Source organism: Ipomoea triloba, chromosome 13 (assembly GCF_003576645.1).
Source record: "Ipomoea triloba cultivar NCNSP0323 chromosome 13, ASM357664v1".
In the NCBI taxonomy this organism is placed as follows: Eukaryota; Viridiplantae; Streptophyta; class Magnoliopsida; order Solanales; family Convolvulaceae; genus Ipomoea; species Ipomoea triloba.
This window is the reverse complement of record NC_044928.1, coordinates 5,724,740-5,750,974: the sequence shown is the minus strand read 5'-3', so window position 1 is coordinate 5,750,974 and position 26,235 is coordinate 5,724,740. Positions and strand designations below refer to the sequence as shown.

The following is a 26,235-nucleotide window of genomic DNA, read 5'->3' as shown; positions in this document are numbered from 1 at the left end:
TTCCTCTCACAAACCTTATGAATCCTTTCACTCACAAATCGTCATTCACCACTCTCAAATCTATTGCATGACTCAATCACGTGAACACTCGAACACTTGACACACCTCCACGTCCTTCCTTCGAGACCGACACTCGGGGGAGTCATTGACTTTCCGTTTTAACACACATATCTTTTGACATTTCACCACCACGCACATACAAACAATCACGTCATAAATGGAGCCATGAACTGAGGTCAACTTTAGGAATCGAGGTCTAGGTGGGACTTGGTGGAACCAAGTGGAGCCAGGAACCGATGCCTAGGTCAGATACATGGAAGTTCTAGTGGTATTGGTACATACGGAAGACTTTGTTGCTCGTGTGAAGCAAGAGAATGGGAGGATATGGTAAGAATTATTGCTAACATAGAATTTGTATATTTTAAGTAAACACTATTTTTTTAATAAGAAATAATATTCACAATCCTAACATAGAATTTGTATTTTGTTCAAAATTCAAAACTATATATGGTAACAAATATTTGTAAGATTTCTTGTACAAGGAGAATTTAGAAATTCTAGATTATTTCTAAATTTGATAAAACCTAGGAATACATGATTCCCATAAAAAACAGAGTGTCGACACCTATATATACATACATCGCAACCTCAATTATGAAACCATCAACACATTTCTCAGAAAAATCATCTGCCATCATGTCTTCTTCGGGCATCAACGACGGCGAGAAAATGGTGAGACTTAGAGCCAACGACGGCGAGGAGTTTGTGGTAGCGAAATCCGTGGCGGTGTTGTCACAAACAGTCAAGTTCGTGGTGGAGGATGCTGGTTTAGGTGAAGACTCTGTCATCCCATTACTCAAAGTGGACGGAAGGACGCTCGCGAAGATTCTTGAGTATTGCAAAGTGCACTCCGCTGCTGACAAAACTAATCCCGAGAAGAAAGAGTTTGACAAGAAGTTCGCGGAGGTGGACCAGGCAGAGCTTTACGATCTTCACACGACGGCAAACTATCTGGTGATAAGCGAGTTGATGGAGATACTGGTCCAGAGATTTGTGGCCATGATCAAAGGCAAAACCGTCGAGGACATCAGAAAGGTTTTCAATATTAAGAACGACTTCACGCCAGAGGAACAGGAGGAGATCAGAAGGGAGAATGCTTGGGCGTATTGAACTTTTTTTTAGAGTTTTAATTGGAATTTTCGATTTTTTTTTCAATACTCAGTTAAATTTGATGTTTTGGTAGATTGAGTTGATTTGTTTATTAATTTTGTTCATTTTATGTTTTTGTGAAATTTTCTGTTATGTTTACTACTCCCTCTGTCCCATTTTACCTGTCCTGTTTCCTATTCATTGGTCAAACCAACTCTTTCTTCATTACTTATTTTCTTTAATAATTTTTAATTATTTTTAAATTTGATTTTTTGTGTTTAATAATACTTTTAATGTAGTTTCTAAATATATAAATTTTATATACTAATACTAAATTTAATATTATGAAAATTTGAATTAAAAATAACTTCAGTCAAGCATCGTTAACCGAATCAGACAAACAAAATGGGACGGAGGTAGTACTATTTTTCTAAAAGCTATTTTAGTCCCTTAATTATTCATTTGATCCGTTGCTTGTTTTATCATTCACTAAGTAATATTATAATTTGTTGCTCAAATTTGAAATTCGATTAATAAAATGAGATTAAAAATAAATGGGAAATAGCAATTTTAGGGCCTCGATTATTCATTGCTAACAATTTTAGTCCATAACTTTACTCTTCAAAAAAGTTGCATATTATAGTATTGTTTAATATTTCTTCTTTAATTATAATCTTGTTTAGTCTCGATATTTCATTTGTAAAGTAAAAAATATGATTTTAACAAGGTCATGTAAGAAAAATATGGACGATATGCCACAATTAGAAATGAAAATTTTAGGGAAGAATGTTGTCAAACCTCTATTTTGTAGTTGAATGCCAAAATTGGCAATGTTATAAAAAATATATATTAAAACTATAAAATATCTATACACTAAGTAAAATTTTAATAGAGTTTAATAGTTTTGTTTCTTTAGGGGTTAAAAGTACAACTTTTTTGAAAAGTTAGGGTGTATATTATTATGATAAAAAATTAGAGACTAAAATCACTAACAATGAACAATTGACAGACTAAAATTGTATTTTTCTCAAAATAAAAAATGACTAAAAACAAAACAAAAGACCACAAGAGGTGTACATGGTGGGTCAGGTCAACAATAGTACATTGCAAAGGTGACCCAAAACTCTAGAGACAGCTAATGAGAACCACTCCTCAAGTGAGAACATGAGGACTAATCTTGTGCGTTCGTTAGTTTTATTTGGATGGCCTAGATTTCATATTCCAAGGATTGGTAATTTTTTAAGAGGGGTAGTAGTGTCTTTTTCTTCTTCTTTTAATTTTTTTTTTGTAACTACACATATAGGGATATATTTCCTATTTTTTTGGATCATCACTGTTATAAATTGGAGTTGCGATTTCGATCTTCATCTTCTATCGAGTATTCGTCTATGGAAAGTGATCAATATTTTTTTTTACTTATTTTTTGTGTAATATTGCCTATATTTGGATGTGCGTGTGTGTCTATATATATATATATATATATATATATATATATATATATATATATATATATATAGGACATGGCTTGCGGGCTGCGGGTATTAGCTGGCCAGGCCCGTTAGGCCCGCTCTTTCGCGAGCCATATTTTATGTAACGCTAACCCACCCCATCGCAGGACGGGTGTGGACCACTTTGACAGTACTAATCGTGGGGACCATCGTAGGATGTATGGTTGTAGTGTTTGAATGCACAATAAACGAGTTATCGATGCACGAAATTTACTATAGAAATGGACGACATTTTATATTGCAATGCACAACTTTTTGTATAGGAATACATTGTGAGTACCAATGTGTTCAATAGACCCGTTAGATTCAACAGGTTTATTGAACCCATTGAACAAACCTATTGATCTAACGGGACTGCTCGACGGGTATATTGAACCTGTTGAACATACCCGTTAGTTCAACGGGTTCAACAGACCTATGCTGCAATTGACATCCATCCTATTGACATCATCAAAAAATCTTTTCCGTCCTATTGACATTCATCCCTATGCTGCAAATGAAACATAATCATATATATTCTGAGAAGAGCAAAGGGATACTCTTGACGCATACCTAATACATTTTACTTAAAGATTATCAGTTAACACTGGAAAGAGAAACATTCATAGAAAACATGTATCAATGTAACAAATAGAGTGGACTGGAGAGATACTAGCATCCGTACGTGTAACCACTCATTCCAGTTTCCTAGCTAGCTTCAAGAGATCAATTAAGAATGTACTTCCACTGTGAAAACCACAATTCCTTTCTCTGGTCTTGCCACTGCTTTCACAAGAAATAGACCAAAAATTAACTTATTGACAGTTAAAATTAAGAGTGAGTTTATATCAATAGTGCACTTTAGGTCCGTTCGCACTTGAACACGACCCTATATAGATTTGGAACATGCATGCATAACATCTTTAAGGTGTAAAAAATTAAAGGAGAAATAGACAAAGAAAGATGGTATTGATATGGAAAATTTATAGGCAAAGCTTAAAGTTTGGTAACTGAGTTTGTTACACTTATGCTTATTGGAAGAACACCTGCAGAGCAACTTACCCAATGACAGAAATTCATTGTAGTATTCTTCCTAACCAAATTAGGTTCAAAATTTGAAAGTACCTGGAGTCAAATCCTTGGAAGCGATGAGGATGGAATAATCTGATAATCGACAATCAATAGAGAACTGTACAAGATACATAATAAATAATACCTAGCTAGAGTCCTAGTGAAACTCAAATAATATAACTCAAATAATATATTCCTAACACTCCCCCTCAAGCTCAAGAGGAATGAGGAATGACATTGAGCTTGCCACAAAGAAAAGCAAACCGCATACTGGATAGCGGTTTAGTGAATATGTCAGAAGCTGACCCTTCGTTGAAATAAAGTGCACTTGCATCTCCTTCTTGGACACCGTATCCCGGACAAAATGGTAGTCAATCTCCACGTGTTTAGTGCGAGCATGAAACACAGGGTTCGCACATAAGTAAGTGGCACCTAGGTTGTCACACCACAACCGAGGCACATAGGGTGAAGAGAAACCAATCTCACGCAGCAGGGACACCAACCAAGTAACCTCCGCAGAGACATCAGTGAGAGCTTTGTACTCGGCTTCAGTAGACGAACGAGCAACAGTCCGCTGCTTACGGCAAGACCACGGGACTAAATTATCACCCAGAAACACCGCAAAGCCACTAGTAGATTTCCGGTCCTCCAAACTACCAGCCCAATCCGAGTCCAAAAACGCATGCAAGTCAGCCAAGACAGACCGTGACACCCGAAGACCAAAGTGCAACGTGCCTTTAATGTACCGTAGAACACGCTTCAACATACTCTAGTGAACCATAGTTGGAGCGTGCATATGCTGATAGAGCTTGTTCACCGTGAAGGAAAGATCTGGGCGCGTCACCGTCAAATACTGCAGAGCGCCCGTAAGGCTACGGTACTGCGTCGGATCAGCATAAGGAACTGCCGAATCATCCGGATCCCGGACCACCGAAACAGGAGTAGAGATAGGCTTGCAGTCAACCATGCCAGAACGCTTGAGAAGGTCCGTCATATAGCGCTGCTGAGAAAGGAGCATGACATCCGCAATAGGAACTGTTTTAATGCCGAGAAAGAAAGACGGAGCCCCCATGTCACGAACCTTAAACTCCGACGCCAATCGGGCAACCAGCCCCGAAACACGATCCGAATCAGATCCCAGAACGAGAATATCGTCAACATAAACTAACAAGAACAGCTGCACAGAACCAGACGAATAGAAAAACAGAGATACATCCGTCTTCGAAGGAGCAAACCCAACGGAGAGCAAAAAATCATGAAGCCAAGTGAACCAAGCCTGAGGGGCCTGCTTCAGCCCATACAACGACCGCTGAAGCAAACAAACATGATCCGGATGTGACTTGTCTTCGTACCCTGGCGGCTGCCGCATGTAAACCGTCTCAGCCAAAGCACCGTTCAGGAAGGCGTTGTGAATGTCCAGCTGCCGAATAGTCCAGCCCCGAGACAGAGCCAAAGACAGAAGAAGCCGAACAGTAGTCAACTTGACAACCAGACTGAAGGTCTCGAAGAAGTCCTGACCAGCCACCTGATTGAACCCCTTTGCTACAAGACGAGCATTATATCGCTCAATTGAACCATCCGCCTTCCGCTTAGCCCGAAACACCCACTTACACCCCACAACATTCATACCAGGGGCAAATGGGACAAGCCGCCACGTGTGATTATGAAGTAGAGCATTAAACTCGAGGTCCATCACCTCACGCCACTCGGGAACCTGCACAGACTGAGTATAGCACGTGGGCTCAAGTAAACTAGCCACCGAAGTCAAGGCAACATCCTTAGTGGGCCCCATGCTGCGTAAGGCCATAGAATGAGACCGAGGAGCCTGCGAGCGTGCCCTTGTCCGGGTGCGACCAGCCCGAGGACGAACAGTAGCCACATCCACCTGTGCAGGAGGAACTACTATAGCAGCAGAATCAGACACCGGATCAGAGACAACCGGGGCAACACCCTAAGGCACAACAACCAACAATGGAGCCTGGACAGAAACAGGAGCAGAAAAGGAAATACAGTCTCATCGAATCGCACATGGCGATAGATAAAAACCTTCTTAGTGCTGAGATCTAAACAACGATAGCCACGGAAGGAATCAGGATAACCGAGAAACACATAGGGAGTAGAGCGAAACTGTAGTTTATTACGATCTTAAGGTCGTAATAAGGGAAAATAGAGACAACCAAAAACACGCAAGAAGGAATACGAAGGGGGAGAACGATGTAAACGAAAATGCGGGGAATCATTATTTAGCACACGAGTGGGCATACGATTAATCAGATAGACTGCGGTTTCAAAAGCGAAGTCCCAGAAACGAGTAGGGACAGAAGCCTGAGCCATTAAAGCCAACCCCGTTTCAACAACATGCCTATGCCTACGCTCAACGCGACCGTTCTGCTCATGAGTATACGCACAAGACTGCCTGTGACGAATACCAAGAGCAGCCAAAGTCGTGTGAAGCTTCTTATACTCTCCCCCTAAATCAGACTGTAGGGACACAATTTTGCGGGAGAATGAGCGCTCAACTAGTGACCGGAACTTGTCAAAAATGGAATACAGATCCGTTTTCGCACGCATAGGATAAAGCCAAGTACAGTGAGTAAAATCATCAACAAACAAGACAAAGTAGCGAAAACCATTATACGAAAGCAAAGGCGCAGGGCCCCAAATATCAGTGTATATTAATTCCAATACATTCGAACTAGACTGACCAACATGAGGTAAAGGAAATCTAGAAGACTTGCCCAACTGACAAGCCGAACAAATAGCCAAAAATCACTAGGCCTATACGAACTAATAGAACAAGACGGTAAAATCTGACGCAGAACACGCAAATGAGGGTGACCAAGCCGCTTGTGCCAAACAGTAGGAGACGCACGCGCAGCCACAAAAGTTGTAGGACCCCGACTATCAACAGGCCAAGTGTATAGACCACCCGAAGTACCCCCTCTAAAAATAGTTTCCTTGGTTGACAGATCCTTCACAAGAAAATAGTTCAGGTGAAACTCGAAAAACACAGCATTATCACGAGCTAAACGTTGAACTGACAACAACGAGGAAGACAACCTAGGAACATGCAACACATTGGATAATTTAAGAGACTTAGACGCAGTGGCTAACGAAGCAGACCCAACATTAACTATAGGCATACATGTACTATCGCCGACACGAAGGACATCCGGACCATCATAACCAGCCGGAGAGGACAAAACAGAGACATCCGAAGTAGCATGGTTGGTCGCACTAGTGTCTGGAAACCACTGAGTATACTCGGCAGGAAGCGCGTCAGAAGCTGAATACGCCATATGTGCCTGCGGAGTCGAACCAGAATATCTACTGTAGCAAGTCAACGCCGTGTGACCTCTAGCAACAGACTGCTGAACACCCACGGCCACGACCAGAACTGCCGTGACCCCGGTTCCACCTGCCACGGCCGCCGCCAGAACCACCACTGTCGCGACTCACCAGATGCTGCTGCGATCCCCGGTAGCGCTGCTGCTGTTGCTGGAATGAGTCACCACCACGACCAGAACGACGAGCAGCCATCGCCACCGGAATCTGCTGCCCCGCTCCTTCATCAGCGCATATAAAATCCTGGGAGACCAGAAAGTCCGAGAGCTCCGTGAGCGTGATCGGCGGACCTATCGTCAATGGTGCCACCAGTGGCCGATACTCAGGCCTCAAACCACGAAACACATATAGGTTTTGGTCATTGGCAGAAATAGTGTGGGGGCGAGTGCCAAATCCTCCACAATGACTCGCGCACGACCCAGGTAGTCGGTGACGGAGGAGTCGCCCTGTCGCAGAGCTTGGAGTTCGCCGAGCAGTCGCAAGGTCCGAGCCCTAGTCGACGAGCCAAGTGTTTGCTCGATTGCCGTCCACAGCTACCGGGAAGACTTCCGGCCAATCGCGAGATGGAGAATCTCCTCGGACAGAGAGGAGATAAGGAGAGACAGTACTGCTTGGTCTTGGCGATACCACGTAGACCGAGCGGCAGCCGACGCCGGAGTAGCAGGAACGGTGTCCGCCATCGTTCCCTCCGCCGGCACGATCGCAGGACACGGGTACGAGCCGTCAACAAACCCGAGTAATTCTTGACCAAGCAAAGAAAGCGTTAATTGAGTCCTCCAGAGTAGATAATTGTTACTGGTTAACTTGATGGAAACAAAGTGATGTGCAGAAGAAAGCACATTCCCAGGTAGCACAGGAGGAGAGGCAAGATCGGAAACAGTCCGTTCAAATGAAGACTGAACAAAACCGTCATTGGTACCTTGACCTGCCATGAAATAAGAATCCTGGAGACTACTAATACTAGATGAGGATGGAATAATCTGATAATCGATAATCAACAGAGAACTGTACACGATACATAATAAATAATACCTAGCTAGAGTCCTAGTGAAACTCAAATAATATATTCCTAACAGAAGCAACATTGTCTCACGAACCGTCGAGTTGTTCAAACGCCAATTGCAAGTAACCTCAACTCTAATTGTTCACACATCTACTTCCAAACAATATGCTCTAGTGATAGAAGGAGGTCATGGACAAACTAGAGATCGTGGTGGACAGAAAAACACTAAAATTTGTGATTATTGCAATAAATTTGGACACACATATGGGATGGATATCGATGTTGGAAACTTCATGGAAAACTAGTGGTTACTTAAGTTAGTCTTGCTCAATCTCAACTGGAAGAACCAAGTTCCTAGACTATCTATTTCCGCTACTGAATATGAAAAGTTTGTTCGATTTAAAGCCAATGCCAAGGCTTCCGATATCACTCATGTAGCCTACACTGAAAGAATTCATGCTACCCTTATATCCCAATCTAGCCATAGAGAACCATAGGTTATCGATTTAGGTGCCTCTAAATATATCTATGGTAACTACTCATCTTTATTTTCTCATTTCACCTATTCTAAGTCTCTTCCATCTATCAATTTAAGTAATGGGTCAAAAAGTATAACTACTGGAATTGGAAAAGCTTCACCCCTTATTACATTGCCTCTCTATACTATTCTTTAAATACCTAAATTTCCTTTCAATTTAAATTTTGTTCATAAACTTACAAAATTTTTAGACTATTTGGTCACTTTTAATTTCTTCTAATTTTGTCATTTTGCATGAATGTCGTTTGCAGAAAGAGATTGGCTCGGCGTATGAATTAGAAGGTCTTTATCGATTGGCTCAGGGTATGAATTAAGGCACATGGAGATAATGGAAGTCTTTCTCATGGCCGAGACGAAGCCATTCTCACCACTAAGATGATGTATTTTTTATGGTTGAGTTTGAAGGTCTTAATTTCTCACCTTTGAATGCACAAGATAGGCTACCATGAGCTTAAACACAAGCCAAAGTGAAAGAAAGGTGCACTCCTTACTATAGAATACATGAGCTTGACCAAACCAAGATGAGCTTGTGTTCTTAAAATCCCATTGTTGGAAGATATAGGACCTCTTAACACCGTTAGGGAATTAAGGTCCGCATATGGGTTCGATCACCCCTTAAAATAGTAAATTTTAAATAATCTTTATTTTTACAAATGAAATTCTATACTGCTTTTATTTTGTGGTTGGATAACCATACAAAAATATTTGTACTAGTAAAATTTTGATACGGGTTCTCTATTCACCCTTGGTTTTAGGCCCAACCACTCTTGTACCGGCACAATAGCGCCTAACCCACCTTCATGAAAAGTTCACCTTGACCTCATTTCAAGTCTCCTCCACTCAGGGCCGAATTTTAGAGCGTGCAAGATGTGCAACTGCACAGGGCCCCAAAATTTTGGGGGCTCCTAGTCCAACCCTGGACTAATAGTTAGTATATGTATTTGTGATCATATTGGCCCAAAATTAGGTTTTTTACATTTTTCTCTTTGTAATTTTTCTTCAATTCCCAATTTATTTATACTTTGATAGGGTCTCACTTAGTTATTAACACAGGGCCTTCTAATCAAAAAATCGGCCCTGCCTCCACTTGGCAAGGCTAGTCCATTGGCAACACACATAGCTCACTGGTTGACAGATCAGAGTCAGGGTTGGAGTTGGTTGTACTTTGTAGCTCCATTCACTGCCCCCACTTGGTGTCCAATCGGATGAGTAGCACTAGATTTTGGATTCCTCCTAGTAAGATGTTGAGGACGGTGGTGGCTAGTTGGATTGTAGCCACCCTAGTTTGGATGTCTAGGATTGGCAATGGGATGATCAAGGTACGCTCACCACCTCATTTGTGATTTGATCAAGTGATCCCTTAAGTCCTTCTCTAGGCCCAATGGTAAAGTTTTCCAACTTGTAATTCCTATTAAGTTTATTTTCATTTGGTGACATTCTAGTGCTATGAGAGTTGTGAGAGTTTGATCTTGCTACTTCTCTCGAGTGAACTATTGAGATAGAATGTATGTGATGTAGAATAAGGAGCAAGCTCAAGCTAGTATGTCGGACTCTTAGTGATTACAGCAATAATGATGGAGAAAATTGACTTGGCGGGTTTGAATTAATTAATCCAATAATAAGATTAGGACATATAAAATATGAAGAAAAAGAATGTTAGAAAAGAGATAAAGGAATCTCGTATTTTATTGTTGAATGCTTGAGTGTTACAATATGAATTGTATGTTAGAAGGAAAAAAAGTATCCTAAACTCAGACGCCACAATCTGGAATCGAGCCCAAACGCAACCTTTGTTTTTATTAGGGCTGTCAAAGCGGGCCAACCCGCCCCACTACGAGCCTATGTTTCGCGGGCTTTTGCAGGCCGACCCGCGGGTTAAGAACCGTGTGGCCCTAACCCGTCCCACGCGGGTTGACGAGCCCCGCAGTCGGATACTTTTTTGTTTTTTTTTTTGTTTTTTTTTCTAAATCTTTGTTTAAAAACATTGTCTAAGAAATCAACCTCATTACCTTCCAATTTCTTGGATTTATAAAAGCAAAGGCATGAGAGACAAATTTAATATCCCTTTTTCAAAAGATATGTTGCGCTTGGCTTTGTCTTCAATCTTCATTAAATATTCTTCACTTTTGCGATGGTCAAAGCATGAGCATTTTAGAACTATTTACTTTAATATATATATTAAATAGGGCTTGGCCCGCAGCCTATAGGTCTTAGCAGGTCAGGCCCGTTAAGCCCACTTTTTTGTAGATCATCTTTTTTGTACTCTTAACCCAGCTCACCGCGGAATAAATACAGACCAGTCTGCAAACTTCGAACCACCTTTACAACTCTAATTTTTATGGGCGGTTTTCCTGCTTTGGGCTTCACTTGCTCATACCGGCCTCATCATTTGACCCCAAACACCTCAGACTAACGGTACGGTATAAGTCTACCATGACCCACCCCATGTGTCGACAATCATTATTGCATGGACCATGGTCCACACANCTGTGTGGACCATGATGCATGCAATAATTTGCCATGTGTCGATGCCGACATAGAGGTTAGCCTGGGGCTGCTCTCAGGTTCACCTCCTAAAGACCTAAACCTAGGTCTAGATACCATGCTTTGCTCCAGATTCATGTAATGCTTGTTACTTTTTATGTTTAAAAGTTGCGGTGGAATCTAATATATCCATCAATAATTATATTTAATAGCATTATCGTCCTGACATGGTTCATTACGTTGGATTCATATATACTCTCCAGCAAGATTATCTATTTACTTATTTAAATATAATATGATACACTTTAGAACGTTACTTGCAGACTACATACAATCTAGAAAGCACCTGCTTGCATTTGAGACTAGTTCTCAGTCAATAGAAGAATTTTTTTTTTTAACCAAAAAAAAAAGTCTTCATCATTATCGATCTGATCTAATTTTCTAGTCCATATCAAAATTCTGCAATAAAATCTATTGCGTATCAAGTTGGCAGTATACTTTTCTTTCTCTCATCCATTAAATGTGTGAATGCATGAAAAAATATCGAATCAATTACACCTTGTCGTGCCAATTACCTATCTAGTAACACAAAGTGGTTCTCCATATGGGAGGTCATGAGGATATTACATTGTAAAAAATTACACTTTGTCTTTATTTTTGTCAATAATAACATTTTTATTTGATTATAGCCTCTCAATCCCGTAACTTCTAATTTGATTTATTTCCTCCACGTTTTCAAATTAATCAGCTTTAATATTAAAAAAAAATTGTCTAATATGACCTTATATGAAAAGATTGAAGATTTGTGATAATAAAGTCATCCCCATTAGCTATATTGGACACAAAATTTAAGAAAAAAAACTGACATGTGTATTCTTTATACAAATGGGAAGATGAAAAACAAGAAGGGTTTTTCTCCAGCAATATCAAAATTTTGTCAGCCCCAGTGGGGTCCACCTAATTGCATAATAGTGAGGCGCAGATTCGCGCCCAAACTGCACGCGCCCACCTGGGCGCGTAAATTATCTTTTTTTTTTAAAATTTTTTTTTTGTTTTTTAATTTTGTTTTATTTTTCCTTTTCTTTTTTTCCTCTACCCCTATTTTCTCTTTCCTAATCACTCTTACAAAATCTCCTCAAAAACTACACCAAATTCTTAACTATTGGAGAAGGCCTAAGAATATATCAAACTTTGGATTGATTTAAAAAAATTAGTAATAAAATAGATAGTTGAAAGTAAAAGAATTAAAAAAAAATTAATTCCCTATATTAATTAATAGATGATGTGGTATTACTTCGAACAATATCACACGCAAATTACTTGTCATGAAGCAACAGAAATAGGATAATTACAAGTTTACAATCACATAAGTTGACTATTCTCAACCTTACACTCTATAAATAATCAGCAAGCCTTCACCTTAATCACACACCAATTCAATATTAAAGCATTTCACATATATACAAATATGGATTGCTTCACCACTCTTCCACTGCTCCTCCTCCTCAGCCTCTTCACGATTAGCTCCGCCGCCAACTTTGAAGTTCGTAACAACTGCCCCTACACCGTATGGGCGGCAGCAACCCCAGTTGGCGGCGGCCGGCGGCTCGACCGAGGCCAAAGCTGGAACATCAACGTGCCACCTGGCACGGCCATGGCACGTATATGGGGTCGTAGAAATTGCAACTTTGATGGAAACGGGAGGGGTTCATGCGAGACGGGTGACTGCGGCGGGGTGTTGCAGTGCACCGGGTGGGGAAAACCGCCCAACACTCTGGCGGAGTTCGCCCTAAACCAATTCAACAACCTCGACTTCTTCGACATCTCCAATGTTGATGGCTTCAATATACCCATGAGTTTTGCCCCTACCAGACCCGGTCCCGACAAATGCCATGCAATCTCATGCACGGCGGATATCGTCGCCCAATGCCCCGGCCCTCTCAGGGTTCCCGGAGGGTGTAACAACCCTTGCACCACCTTTGGGGGACAACAATATTGTTGCACCAATGGACCATGTGGTCCCACAGATTATTCAAGGTTTTTTAAGGGATTGTGTCCGGATGCTTATAGTTACCCTCAGGATGATGCCACAAGCACTTTTGCTTGCCCTGGAGGAAGTACTGATTATAGGGTTGTTTTCTGCCCATGATGGAGTTAATCAAGTAGGGGTTTGTGGAAATCCTAATGCCAGATGATGTTAACAAGAATAAAGGCTTTAAATAAATCTTATTGAATAAGTTAATTTGCATTTATTATAATCTTATTGTAATGTAATGCAAATTCCACTTTTTTACTATAAATTTCTTTTTTTAATATTTCAGTTTTTTTTTTTATAATTATTGTTGTCATCTCAAACCAAATTTTTATTAGGAAAATGCATGCTAAGTGCCCAACACAATTTAGCCTGTATATGTGTTGGAAATAAAAGAGAAAAATAATGCGAAAGAAAATTAACATATCAGAGTAATTGTAAGTGAATTGAATTCAGAATCTGTTTCAATATGTGCCCCATAGATGTATTTATACAATATTTACATGCTTTAGAAAGAAAAGAATGAAAATTAACAAATTCGAACTTAGGAAAGCCTTCCAAATTAAACTGTCATACTTCTTGCCTAATATTGAAAAAGGAAATTCCTTCCAAAGTCTAGGGGAATCTCTAGAAGATCTTCATTCAATCTCCCCAGAGTGCCGCACCCGGTCAAGCGCCACAACTCGACTGCCAACGCTAAGCGGGCAATCGGACTGCCAGGCCCTGCCTATCATATGGGCAAAGCGGTCGGGTTGCGGGCTCCTGCTACCGGAACATATACTCTTGATTGGGTACCCTATTCGGAAGTATCCATCCATATGACTTGTATCAACTTTCCAATTTTTAAACATGGTAGTTAAATTTTTAATGGTTCTCTCAAACACATAATTTAGGTTCTGTTTGGCAGAGCTTATTTAGGAGCTTATAGCTTATTTTAAGCTACTAATAAGTTTTAAGCTCTGTTTAGTAATGTTACCAAAATAAGCTAGTAGCTTAAAATAAGAGTTTATTTTGAGACAGTATTTCAAAAATAAGTTAGTAGCTTCCTAACTTTTTTTCTATCTTTATCCTTATTATTTTAAATAAATGACATCATTTACCCTCCCAATTAAAACTCTTTTGTCCTTTTCTCTTCAATATACTTGGTTGTAATTTCAATTTGATATTTGTGTGTTTGAACATTAATTTTTGTATGAACTAATTTTATGAACTATAAACATTTTGTTTTACTTTATTTATTTTCAAATATATGTTCTTACTTTATATTTTATTAAAATATATTGGTTCATTATTTTATATTTTAATATGTAAACAAACCTATTTAAATTTAAAATTATTTAAATTTTATGAAGATGTCATTTTTAGTCTTTTTACATTTATCAGCCTATCAAAAAGTTAATTTTACCAAATATTTTTAAACATAACTGCTAGCTTAACAGCTCTTCAGATTTCAACTTCTAGCTTATATCTTTTCAACTTTCTGTTACTTTTTAGCTTTCAGCTAGGTTAGCCAAGCATAGCCTTAATTTCAAATCCAGATGGATAGCTAGTGCCGTGAGTAATCTTGCTAATTTAAGCTCTATAGCTTGCATGATTGGTTTTACTCCATGCCATTTCTTTGTAAAGCTTAGCAACCTTTTGACATATTATTTTTATCTTGAGGCTAGGATCATCTGTATCTACGTTGAAAATAACACCTAGTAGCTAGATACTAGATTTGTTGAATAGTTTATTTCACCAGACATTCTTTTTGTTACCTCCACGTACCTAAGTACTCTCTGGCACATTGAGAATTTACTGCTATCTTGTCTTTGTTGAGATATAAACTTAGTTTAATTTGCAAATACTAACACGAATAGGTCTGCTAATAGTTTTACAAAAGAGTCTGCTCGTAGTGGATGTTTACAGAAGTTGGTGTCCCTCAGACATTTCGAAAGTGAGATCTTTTAATCGTAAACGTTTTCTTTAAATGTACAGCACTTGTACAAAACAAAATGGGCAAAATAACAGGAAAAAAAATTGTATATAAATATAATTTGAATTGAGACTTATTATGTTTTTGGATAAGAATTGATACACTTTGGAGTAAAAAGAATTAAAAAGAGAACAACTTTAATTGCAGTCCACACCAAAAGTTGAGACTAGTTCTCAGTCAATAGAAACAAATTAAAGTCTGGGTGATTATTGATCTGATCTAATTTTCCAGTCAACACCAAAATGTTGCAATAAAATCTTGGGGTGCTTTCGTTAATGTGAAAAAATGATTAAAAATTTTGAACTGTGAACAAATTTGTGAAGAAAGAGGATTGTGGTTACCATTTTAACTAGTCAAAATAATAATACTAGTTCCATTTTACATAAATTTTAATACTTAATTACTTATCGTATTTGTGGCATATATATATGTGTATATATATATAATTTGTGAGGATTGCGTGACGGCGGTTTAGAATACTAATTGTGACAAAAATATTTTTAACGCAAGTCAAGAAATTCCTATCCTAATCTGTGAGGCACTTCTCATATTGAGGAAAAGCTTGAATCCACTATGAACACAATCTCAAGGTAGCGTTTGGGAACACTTTCACAATAGAATCTAAATCTCACTATTTCTCTCCATTGAAACCTAACTCCAGTACTACTCCTAAGTGAAATTCTCTCTTCTCAATACTTAGCTTCTTAGCTCTCAGTACATAAGATACAGAATTGAATGCTTGTTTCCTCTCTTGGGGAAGGGATTCTTTTATAATCTTCTTTGATTTCTTGATCCTTAAGGTACTGATGGAATCTTGCCTTGTTTCGGATTTATTCTTCATTTCCTTCTTTGACTAATATTGATCTAGCTTCCTAGTGTCCTAGTAGGATTGAGATAGTGTTTTTGTCAATAGTATTGTACAACACTATTTTGAGCCAATAATCTCTCCCTTTGTCAAAATTGTTAGCAAAAAAATATTTTAATCTCCCCCTCAATTCATTATTTGGGTCGGTCAAAATGAATTCAGGTTTTCAGTAGTGAGATGAAAAATCGATATATTGTAAGCTCAAAACAAATAATGGTGAATAAGAAATTGATTCTCAAATACACCCATTTGATTTGAAAAATGAAAGTGAAAATATTTAGAAGAAACATTTGTCCATATTGATTAGGGAAGTGAGTTTGTACCACTATATACACAAGACCCTATTACAAAGAGTTTGAATTATATAGCATAGAGATTCTCTTTCGTGCGCCAGGTAACAAATTCAATAAAATAACTTTGTGTGGTCATGAAAATTTGGCATTGTTATATTTTATTTAGTTATTTTTAAAAAAACAAAAACAAAAACAAACAAAAAAAAAACAGAAAGTAAACATTTAATCTATAAATTCGTTTACTTATAAGGAAATTCAATGTTAGGAACGTAAACATTCAGTCGTTGTAGTATAGTGGTGAGTATTCCCGCCTGTCACGCGGGTGACCCGGGTTCGATCCCCGGCAACGGCGTTATTTTGTTTCGAAAATTGGGATAGCTTGCAACCGCGTCGTTTCTGGAATACCTCTTCTAGCCATTTAATATTTTAATGGAATTTGTGTCAAGGATGTTAGTTTGCTACATTAACATCTAGTAAAACAATTAATCTATAAATCAAATTTGGATGCCTTCAAATTAGTTCGCTCAATTAGCAAGAGTTATAGTTCATTTTTGAGAAAACAAGAGTTATAGTTCATACAATACTAAATTTCAATTTTGGTCCAATGATTATTTGTGTCTTGTTAATTGCAATCATAACTTTTTTATTTTTTTTTTGAAACAGCAATTCATGACTTTTAAAACTGTTAATTTAGTACTTTAATTATTCAATTGCTATCAAATTTGGTCATTTCGACCAAATTGGAAGCGAAATCTATCTCACCAAAATATATTAATAGATAAAGTAATGAGGGTATTTTAGTCATTTAACTTCTTTTTTCTTTCTTCCCCAACCAGTCCATCTCTTTTCTCTCCAGTTTCCGGCGATCGTTTCTTCCCACAAGCTCCTTATTACCTCCATTCTCGGCAACATCCGTGATGGGAGTCAATGTTAAAACGAAAAGGGGAAAGTCGAGATTGTGCCCGTGCCCGTGCCCCGTGATGGTAAATTTGGACCAGTCTTTTCTCTATGGTGCGACACATGTGTTTCTTGCTGTAGGTGAAGCCGTCGAAGCACATGGTCTGATTGGTCATGGCACCGCTGAAGAACGCCTGCAAGTCAATGGGTGTTGTTTGTTTCGCACATTGGAATCGGAATCGAAATCAGAATCAAATATTTGGTAATGGTAATGAGTTTTGGTAAAAGTATTTTGTATGTTTGGTAGTAAGATGAAATTGAAATGATTATCAATACTATTGTTTGGTTATTTATGATCCTATAATGGGAATAAAGATTTTAAAAATACGTGATGCAAAGTTGATTTTGAATATCCCTATTACCCTTCGTAAGCCCCCAGATTCGTGGTACTGGTATTGGGATCAGAAGGGCGATTATACTGTTAAGTCCTATTATAGACGGATTGTTGGTATGATGCATGATGACCGCCCTTGGTCGAGGTTGTGGAACTTAGATGTGCCGCCAAAAGTAAAATTATTTTGCTGGCAATTGGCCTCCTCTTATTTGCCTACCAGAGATGCATTAGCTTCTAAACACATACATTGTTCACTTATTTGCCATATGTGCAGGAGAGAAGATGAAAGTGCTTCTCACATTTTTGCTAGATGTGCTGAGGTTCTTAAAATTTGGAATGCTATTGGGCTACCAGGTGCTAGTACAAACCATGGTAATAATGTTATTGAGTGGTTTTTTGGGTATCTCAATGTCTTGACTGGTGAACTACTTGCTAAATTTGTCATGGCCTGTTGGGCTATATGGTGCAGCAGGAATGATAGTGTATGGAAGGGGGTACCTTTTGACATGCATGCGTTGTTGAGGAGGGCACTTACGTTTTGGTCGAATTGGCAGCAAGCAAACTCTCAGGTTTCCACTAACATGAGAGTTGTTGGTAATGATGTTTGGGTTCGGCCAGCACGAGGACGAATTAAGCTTAACACGGATGCGGCAATTGATACAACAAATAATGCTATGGGTTTGGGATGGATTCTACGTGATGATGAAGACAATTTTTTGGCTGCAAAAAATGTTAGGATCACTAGTTCCTACACAGTTAGAGAGGCTGAAGCGATTTGTTTGAGAGATGCTTTAAGTTGGTTAAAGGATACTGGTATGGGTGCTGCAGATGTGGAGATGGATTCCCAGTTAGTTTTTCATGCTATTTCCTATACTTCTTTTTATTCTACTTTTGGTCTTTTAGTAGATGATATTAAAGAATTGGCATCGTCAATTGATGATGTTGAATTCCGTTTTGTTAAACGATCTGCGAATTGTGCCGCCCACACTGTTGCTTGGGAGGCCCTTTCTATGTCAGGTTGTGGAGAATGGTTTGACATTCCTCCTATTTTCCTTGTAAACTGTCTTTCTCGTGATTTAATGCATTAAGTTTTTATTCTCAAAAAAAAAAAAAAATACAAGAACAAAAAATCAAGACAATTTATTATAATATAAAGACATCCAAAGTACCAATATGAACAAAAACAAAACAAAAAATCTAAAAAACTAATCCAAACTTAAAAATCAAATTACCAATTAGGAGGAGAAATAATGGAATGAAACCTTATTTTATTAGGGAATGTGTTTTCTAATTAAGTGGGTAATCAAATCACATAATAGTGTTATAGAAACATGTCTAACGAAACACTTTGATTCCTATTCCCGTTAGCTAAACACATGAAACAATTACACCCAATGTAGTGCTTGGAAGAAGAAACTTTCACGTAAATATAGCAAATTACCTTGCCACAAACTGGGCAGTTATCACTTCTCTCCATCCACTCGTATATGCAGCCGACGTGGAAATGATGAGAGCATTTTGTCATTATTTTTGGGTTTTCTTCGGTATATTCTGCGAAGAAAAGATGATTCCATGTGTGAGAACAGCTAAACAAGGACCCCAAAAAATTCCTTCTTCAATTGAAATTAAACTCAACTGCAAATATTGCAGTGACATAAACTCAAACAAAAACCTGATGAAAGACTTACACTGACAGTATAATAGGACGAAAATGTTTTTATTTATGTCGCCGAGAATGGAGGTAAGGAGCTTGCAGGAAGAAAAGATCGTCGGAAACGGGAGAGAAGAGATGGACTCCCCGGGGAAGAAAGAAAAAAGAAGTAAAATGACTAAAATACTCTCTTTATTTTACTTATCAATATTTTTCTGTGAGATTTGACCGGCAATTTAGCCAGAATAATCAAAATTGATAAAAAAAAATTGAATAGTTAATATACTAAATTAACAGTTTTTAAACTCATGGATTGCAATTAACAATACCCCAATAGTTATTGGACCAAAATTGATATTTATTCTTCACACAACAATCAAATAAAAAAATAATAATACGACAACTTATATCAACTTGAATGATATATTTATTCTCAATTAAAAGTATCAGTTGATAATTAGACTACATATTTATAACTTGTATATATAATGCTTAACATATACTATGTAATTATATACTGTTAAACACCAAGTCTATCAGCTCCAAAAAAACACGTACAAGATCGGAGCAGATAATTAGGCAGGAATTGGATGAGGAAAGAAAAGTATACTACTTACTTGATACGTAATAATTCATAGATTTCATTGCAAAATTTTGATATCGAAAATTATATCAGATCGATAACGACGAAGACTTTAATTTGTTTCTATTGACTGCTCAAGAACTTGTCTCAAAATTTGGCAAGGCAGTTTGGATGATGTGGATCTAAGAGCACTCTTAATATGTGAAGTTAAGAGGATTACACGCACATATATATAAAAAAAATATTTGACTCCCATAAGACCTAACAGTCTCGTGAAAATTAGTAGATCAATTTATCAAGGATGATCAAAGGAAAAAAAATAAGAAAAAGGGGAAAACAATAATACTTATGTAATTATTATGGTGTATTCGAGATCGCAAAAATCGCTAGGAGGCGTTTCTCAACGCATGGCGCCTAGGCGCCTTTTTAAAAAAAAATTTTTTTTTTAAGACTTCATAATTAAAAATTATTGAATACTTTAATAGTTAATACTAAAATATTAAATATTAATCTAAAAAGCATTTAAAATTGTAAATTGTTTGAAGATTTAAAAGAAACAAAACACAATTCCACAAACATTCAAAAAAAAAAAAACACAATTTCACAAAATCACAAGTCATAAAGTATCAATATTAGAGTAGCTGATTTAAAAATATTTTAAGCGGATTTGAACGATATAGTGTTATTTTGCTCAAAATGACGTCATTTTGAGTGAAATAACGTATTAAAAAAACTTTCGTATTTTTGTAAGTGCAAACTTTTAATACTAAATATGCAAAATGTAACACTAAATGTGCAAAACATTAATACTAAATAATATATTTTAGTGTTCACGTTTGCATATAGTAAAATTTGTAATAATACAAAACTGTCACCGCTATTTTTTATAATCTGATTTGATACGTTCAATTTTTCACCGCTATTTTTTATAATCTGATTTGATACGTTCAATTTTTAACCGCTATTTTTTATAATCTGATTTGATACGTTCAATTTTTACAGATGTAAGATTGTGATTAATTAGTCAATCTATCTTAATAGATGACTTAATTGGGTAAAATCATCAAAGTTAAGGACCTAATTAAGCACAAAAGAATATTTTAGTGTTCACGTTTGCATATAGTAAAATTTGTAATAATACAAAACTATCACCGCTATTTTTTATAATCTGATTTGATACGTTCAATTTTTACAGATGTAAGATTGTGATTAATTAGTCAATCTATCTTAATAGATGACTTAATTGGTAAAATCATCAAAGTTAAGGACCTAATTAAGCACAAAAGAATATTTTAGTGTCCACGTTTGCATATAGTAAAATTTGTAATAATACAAAACTATCACCGCTATTTTTTATAATCTGATTTGATACGTTCAATTTTTACAGATGTAAGATTGTGATTAATTAGTCAATCTATCTTAATAGATGACTTAATTGGTAAAATCATCAAAGTTAAGGACCTAATTAAGCACAAAAGTCATTTAGAATTATATTGAGAATAAACCACTATATATAGTCAATGAATAAATTGAGTATTAACTATTTTTTTGAATACTATTGAACCTGTTACATGTAGTATCTGTCCATATACTTTCTCAACCTACTGAAGCCCAATAAAGTCAACATTGCCCCCACTGAGGCTCAAACCCATGACCCCAAACTTGACAGAATCACTTCATGCTGCTTGACCACAAGGCCTTTGGCTTAAGTATTAACTATAAAAACAAACAACAAACACAATTAATTGGCTAACTTACTTGCAATAGATCAACAAAAGAGGCGCTAAACAATAGCCATGCCAACCAATGGCAAAAGCAATAACGACTAAAAGAGCTCTTGCTCAGCAAAAAAGGGTCACATTTGTGTGAGACTGTCTCACAGATCTTTGTTCGTGAGACCGGTCGGGTCAATATGAAATGTAATACTTATACTAGCAAATGTAATACTAAATTATAAATAAAATATCTATTGTTTATATGGGAAAATGTAATATTTTTACATTTTGATGTAAAAATATTACATTTTCCATAAAAAAAGAATATTACATTCTCCTTTATAAGTGCAACATTACTTAAGGGAAAATATAATACTTTTGATGACAAAAGTAATACTTTTATATCAAAATATAAAAGGATTACATTTGTCCTCAAAAGTATTATGTTTTCCCTAATAATAAGTAACAAACATTTTATTCTTGATTTAGTATTACATTTGCTAATATAAGTATTAAATTTGCATACTGACCAGATCTGATCCAATCTGTCTCACAAATCCTTATCCATGAGGCGATTTCATACGAGTGTGACCCAAAATATAAATAAGTAAACCTCACCTATGTGATGCATAGACAAATAGTTGTAAATATATTAAGTTATAGTGTAATTTGTTGGACTTAAATTTCTATATGAAAGAAATAAGCCCATGTGAATACGAAGCCCAATTACTATTATTACATTTCTTCTACCACATATATATATATATATATATATATATATATATATATATATATATCCCTAATCAGCTGAGAACCATGTCCCTAGTAAGAACATATGGACAAATTCAAACCGTTAATCTAGTAGATCTAACAGTTTGAAATAAACAAACTTTGTAGTATTTATGAAAAAAGACCCCGCTCATTTTAAAAATTAAAATTTTGAAATATTTATAAAAATGACCGTTTTTGGTCCTCTATCAACAAAATAATTTAATTTCATTAAATATAAGGACATTTTGATCTTCAATTATGACTTTTTCTTTTTCAAAAAAATAAACATAAAAAATATAGCGGGTCAACTTACTTTGTATAAAATATCAAAATGTCATTGTATTTAATGACATTTCAATAATTTTATTGACAAATAACTAAAAATAATCATGCCACAATAATATTAAGATGAAATAAGAATGTTCTAATAAAAATTGGGTTGTCACCTATGCATCTATGCAAAAATATGAAATTAACTCTGAAATCTAGTACGTGTCATGAGGTGATGGCAATAAGATGATTACAAGGTTACAATAATTCAAAGTGATGATTGTTCTTACCCCTACTACACTTGAATAGTCAACACGTACGCTTTCTCTTTGATCACGCACCAATTCAAATTAAAGCATTATATTTCACTTAATTACAAATATGGATTGCTCAACCACACTTCCATTCCTCCTCATCCTCCTCCTCGGCCTCTTCACACCCAGTAGCTCCGCCGTCAACTTTGAAGTTCATAACAACTGCCCCTTCACCGTATGGGCGGCAGCAACCCCAATCGGCGGCGGCAAACCACTCGACCCAAACCAAACCTGGAACATCAACGTGCCAGCCGGCACCACCACGGCCCGAATATGGGGCCGCACGAATTGCAACTTCGACGGTAGCGGAGCGGGTTCATGCCAGACCGGCGATTGCGGCGGCGCGTTGCAGTGCACCGCGTGGGGCAAAGCGCCCAACACCCTGGCTGAGTTCGCCCTGAACCAGTATAACAACTCCGACATTTTGGACATCTCGCTCATCGAAGGATTCAATATCCCCATAAGTTTTGCGCCCACCACGGCCGGGGGCGGCGACAAATGCCGTCCAATCTCTTGCCAGGCTGATATCGTCGCCCAATGCCCCGGCCCTCTCAGGGATCCTGGAGGGTGTAATAACCCTTGCGGCAGTGGAGCATGTGATCCAGTTTATTCGGACTTTTTCAAGACTAGATGCCCTAATGCTTTAACTTCCTCTAAGGATGATACCAAAAGCAATTTCATTTGCCTTGCAGGAAGTACTGATTATAGTGTTGTCTTCTGCCCATGAAATTAGTCATGCAGAGATATTTGTACAAGTATAAATTCTTTATAATATAATGTTATGAATAAATTGTAGACCGGTCTTGAGATCTTTGTTGAAAACGTTTAATTACGTTGAAGTAAAGTATATAATGCAGGTCATAAAATGTAAATCAGAACTATTTTCTCACCTTTTTTTCAAGGTATTTATGCGTGAGGCTCTGGCCAAGATAGAAAAGCTAAGCAATTTGCACAACTAATTAATGCCATAAATCTCTATCAATCAGACCCTATATTAGACGCTAACAAACTTTCATAAAATAACAAATTGCCTCACTAATTTAGAAAAGAAAAGTAATCTCCCACCAATAATCCTAGCCATCAATATCTTTGAATCCGCCCAATCATTGCCTTTAAATGCGCACACGAGCCTCACTAAAGAGCACCTTCCATCGCCTTGCTCGAGGGTTAGGAGCCGAGGTTGGCTGGCTAACTACTACTCTAGGGTCAACCACCCAGCTGGCTCCAATACCCCTACAGTCAAAAATCTTAGGCCCTGTTTGGTAAATGGCTGTTAGCTGATTGGGTTGGAAGGTATGATTAGTTGATAACATTAGCTTATTATTGTAGAAAAGTGTTTGGTAAATTTGTTAGCTGATAGCTGTTTGGTATAATTTCTTTTCTCAAAAAGCTAATTGAAAAGACTGGTTTGAGTAGCATTTTGAATTTTAGTATTTTGGAGTTACAAAAAGCTTATTAACCAAAATTGACTGATATTGATTTTTTAGTATTTTGGAGTTACAAACACTTATATTGATTTTTTAACAAAATCAAACAACTAATAGTGGTCAAATAAGCCAAAATTGACTGATAGACTGATTATTTACCAAACAGGACCCTAGTCTTTATTGATCTGATCTAATTTTCCACACCAAAATTTTGAGATTAGAGTAAGTCTTGGAGAGTCGAATGCAGCATCTTGTTATCAAAACATATGGAGATTGCTTCGCAAGTATAAAGAAATAAAAGTATGGATTCGCTATTAGTTATAATTTTTTTAGGTATTGATAATTTTTTAGGTATTAGTTATAATTTTTTAGGTATAAAGAAATAAGTGTTCTATAATTGAAAGACAAAATGTGGTATCAATTTTTTTTTTAAATGCCAATTACGTGTCATGAGGGGAGTTGCGGGACGGCTATAAGATGATTACATGTTTACAATAATTCAAGTTTAACCCAACTACGCGTACTCTGCATAGTCAACACGGCTTCTCTTTGACCATACACCAATTCAAATAATTAAAGCATTTCACTTAATTACAAAATATGGATTGCTTAATCACTCTTCCATTCCTCCTCCTCCTCTGCTTCTTCACATCTAGCTACGCCACCAACATTGAAGTTCATAACAACTGTCCCTTCACCGTATGGGCGGCAGCAACCCCAATTGGCGGCGGCCGGCGGCTCGACCGAGGCCAAAACTGGACCATCAACATTCCACCCAACTCAAAACCAGGACGCGTATGGGGTCGCACAAATTGCAACTTTGATGGTAGCGGAAGGGGTTCATGCCAAACTGGTGACTGTGGTGGGGTGTTACGGTGCACCGGGTGGGGCAAACCGCCAAACACCCTAGTTGAGTATGCCATAAACCAATTCAACAACTTAGACTTCTACGACATCTCGCTTGTTGATGGATTCAACATCCCCTTGAGTTTCTCTCCCACCAAGCCCATTGACAAATGCCGCGCAATCTCATGCACGGCTGATATCGTTGGCCAATGCCCCGCCGCTCTCAGGGATCCCGGAGGATGTAACAATCCTTGCACTGTCTTTAGAACACCAGGGGATTGTTGCACCAATCCATCAACATGTAATCCTTCATATTATTCAAGGTTTTTCAAGACCAACTGCCCTGATGGTTATAGGTACCCTATGGATGATGCCACCAGCACTTTCACTTGCCCTGGAGGAACCACTAATTATAGGGTTGTCTTCTGCCCATTAAACTAATCATGTAGGGATTTGTGAAAGTATATTTTAATTTGTTGTGACTATAATCTAACCTGCTATCTAGTAGTATTTGCTCAACAACATGAATCAAGTAGGGATTTGTACTGTGAAAGTATTAATTCATTATAATGTTATGAATAAATTAAAGGCCTTGAAATCTTTGTTAAAAAGGTTAGTTTAATTACCTTGCAGTATAGATGCCAAAGACCTTGTGGTTTAATTGTTGACTCTTTGTGCTTCAATAGCTCGGTTGAAGAGATACTACATTGTAATTGTAATAGAGTCAGTAGTAGTCAACAAGAGAAGTATAGATTATCTATATATAAAGATGACTTATTTTCGTTTATATATACACATGTTGGTCATGAAGTGTAACTTACGCTTTTCTTTCTTTTCCCCTATGTTCTTTTTTTTTTTCTTTTTTTTTTCTTTTATTCTTTAAGTTACAGTTATCATCATTCATCACAATCTCACCTTAAACTTGTGTTTTGTCCCCAACTATGCTTGAGATTGCTTGTGTAAATCCTTCTTTGTAAAGAAAGAGGGATTGCCTTACAATGTAATATGTATTGATCATATATGGCTGCATACCGATTCAGTTGTACGTTGCGCTTCATCTGCGACCTTGGATAAGGATTAGAGATTTAGAGTTCTAGAATTACTTTATTTGACCATTAATATCTA

General features: G+C 37.3%; 5 protein-coding genes and 1 non-coding gene across 6 annotated transcripts; all 6 read left to right on the top strand.

Annotated features, from left to right (window-relative positions):
- Positions 1–654: 654 nt before the first annotated feature.
- Positions 655–1,170, top strand: LOC116001097 (SKP1-like protein 11). The gene has a single exon (XM_031240996.1). The coding sequence runs from the start codon at positions 655–657 to the stop codon at positions 1,168–1,170; it is 516 nt and encodes a 171-aa protein (XP_031096856.1).
- An 11,358-nt stretch (positions 1,171–12,528) lies between these two features.
- Positions 12,529–13,392, top strand: LOC116001536 (osmotin-like protein TPM-1). Its single transcript, XM_031241415.1, has one exon. The coding sequence runs from the start codon at positions 12,546–12,548 to the stop codon at positions 13,224–13,226; it is 681 nt and encodes a 226-aa protein (XP_031097275.1). The 5' UTR covers positions 12,529–12,545; the 3' UTR covers positions 13,227–13,392.
- A 3,130-nt stretch (positions 13,393–16,522) lies between these two features.
- On the top strand, positions 16,523–16,594 carry TRNAD-GUC. Its single transcript has one exon. It is a non-coding gene; the product is annotated as a tRNA-Asp (tRNA).
- Positions 16,595–17,159: 565 nt separating this feature from the next.
- LOC116001096 lies at positions 17,160–18,621 on the top strand. Its single transcript, XM_031240994.1, has 2 exons — positions 17,160–17,401; positions 17,808–18,621. The coding sequence occupies exons 1-2, from the start codon at positions 17,160–17,162 to the stop codon at positions 18,619–18,621; spliced, it is 1,056 nt and encodes a 351-aa protein (XP_031096854.1).
- A 4,219-nt stretch (positions 18,622–22,840) lies between these two features.
- LOC116001772 (osmotin-like protein TPM-1) lies at positions 22,841–23,726 on the top strand. Its single transcript, XM_031241709.1, has one exon. The coding sequence runs from the start codon at positions 22,905–22,907 to the stop codon at positions 23,562–23,564; it is 660 nt and encodes a 219-aa protein (XP_031097569.1). The 5' UTR covers positions 22,841–22,904; the 3' UTR covers positions 23,565–23,726.
- Positions 23,727–24,848: 1,122 nt separating this feature from the next.
- On the top strand, positions 24,849–25,899 carry LOC116001703 (osmotin-like protein TPM-1). The gene has a single exon (XM_031241609.1). It carries the CDS (start codon positions 24,865–24,867, stop codon positions 25,549–25,551), a length of 687 nt encoding a protein of 228 aa, XP_031097469.1. The 5' UTR covers positions 24,849–24,864; the 3' UTR covers positions 25,552–25,899.
- The last annotated feature ends 336 nt before the right edge of the window (positions 25,900–26,235 follow it).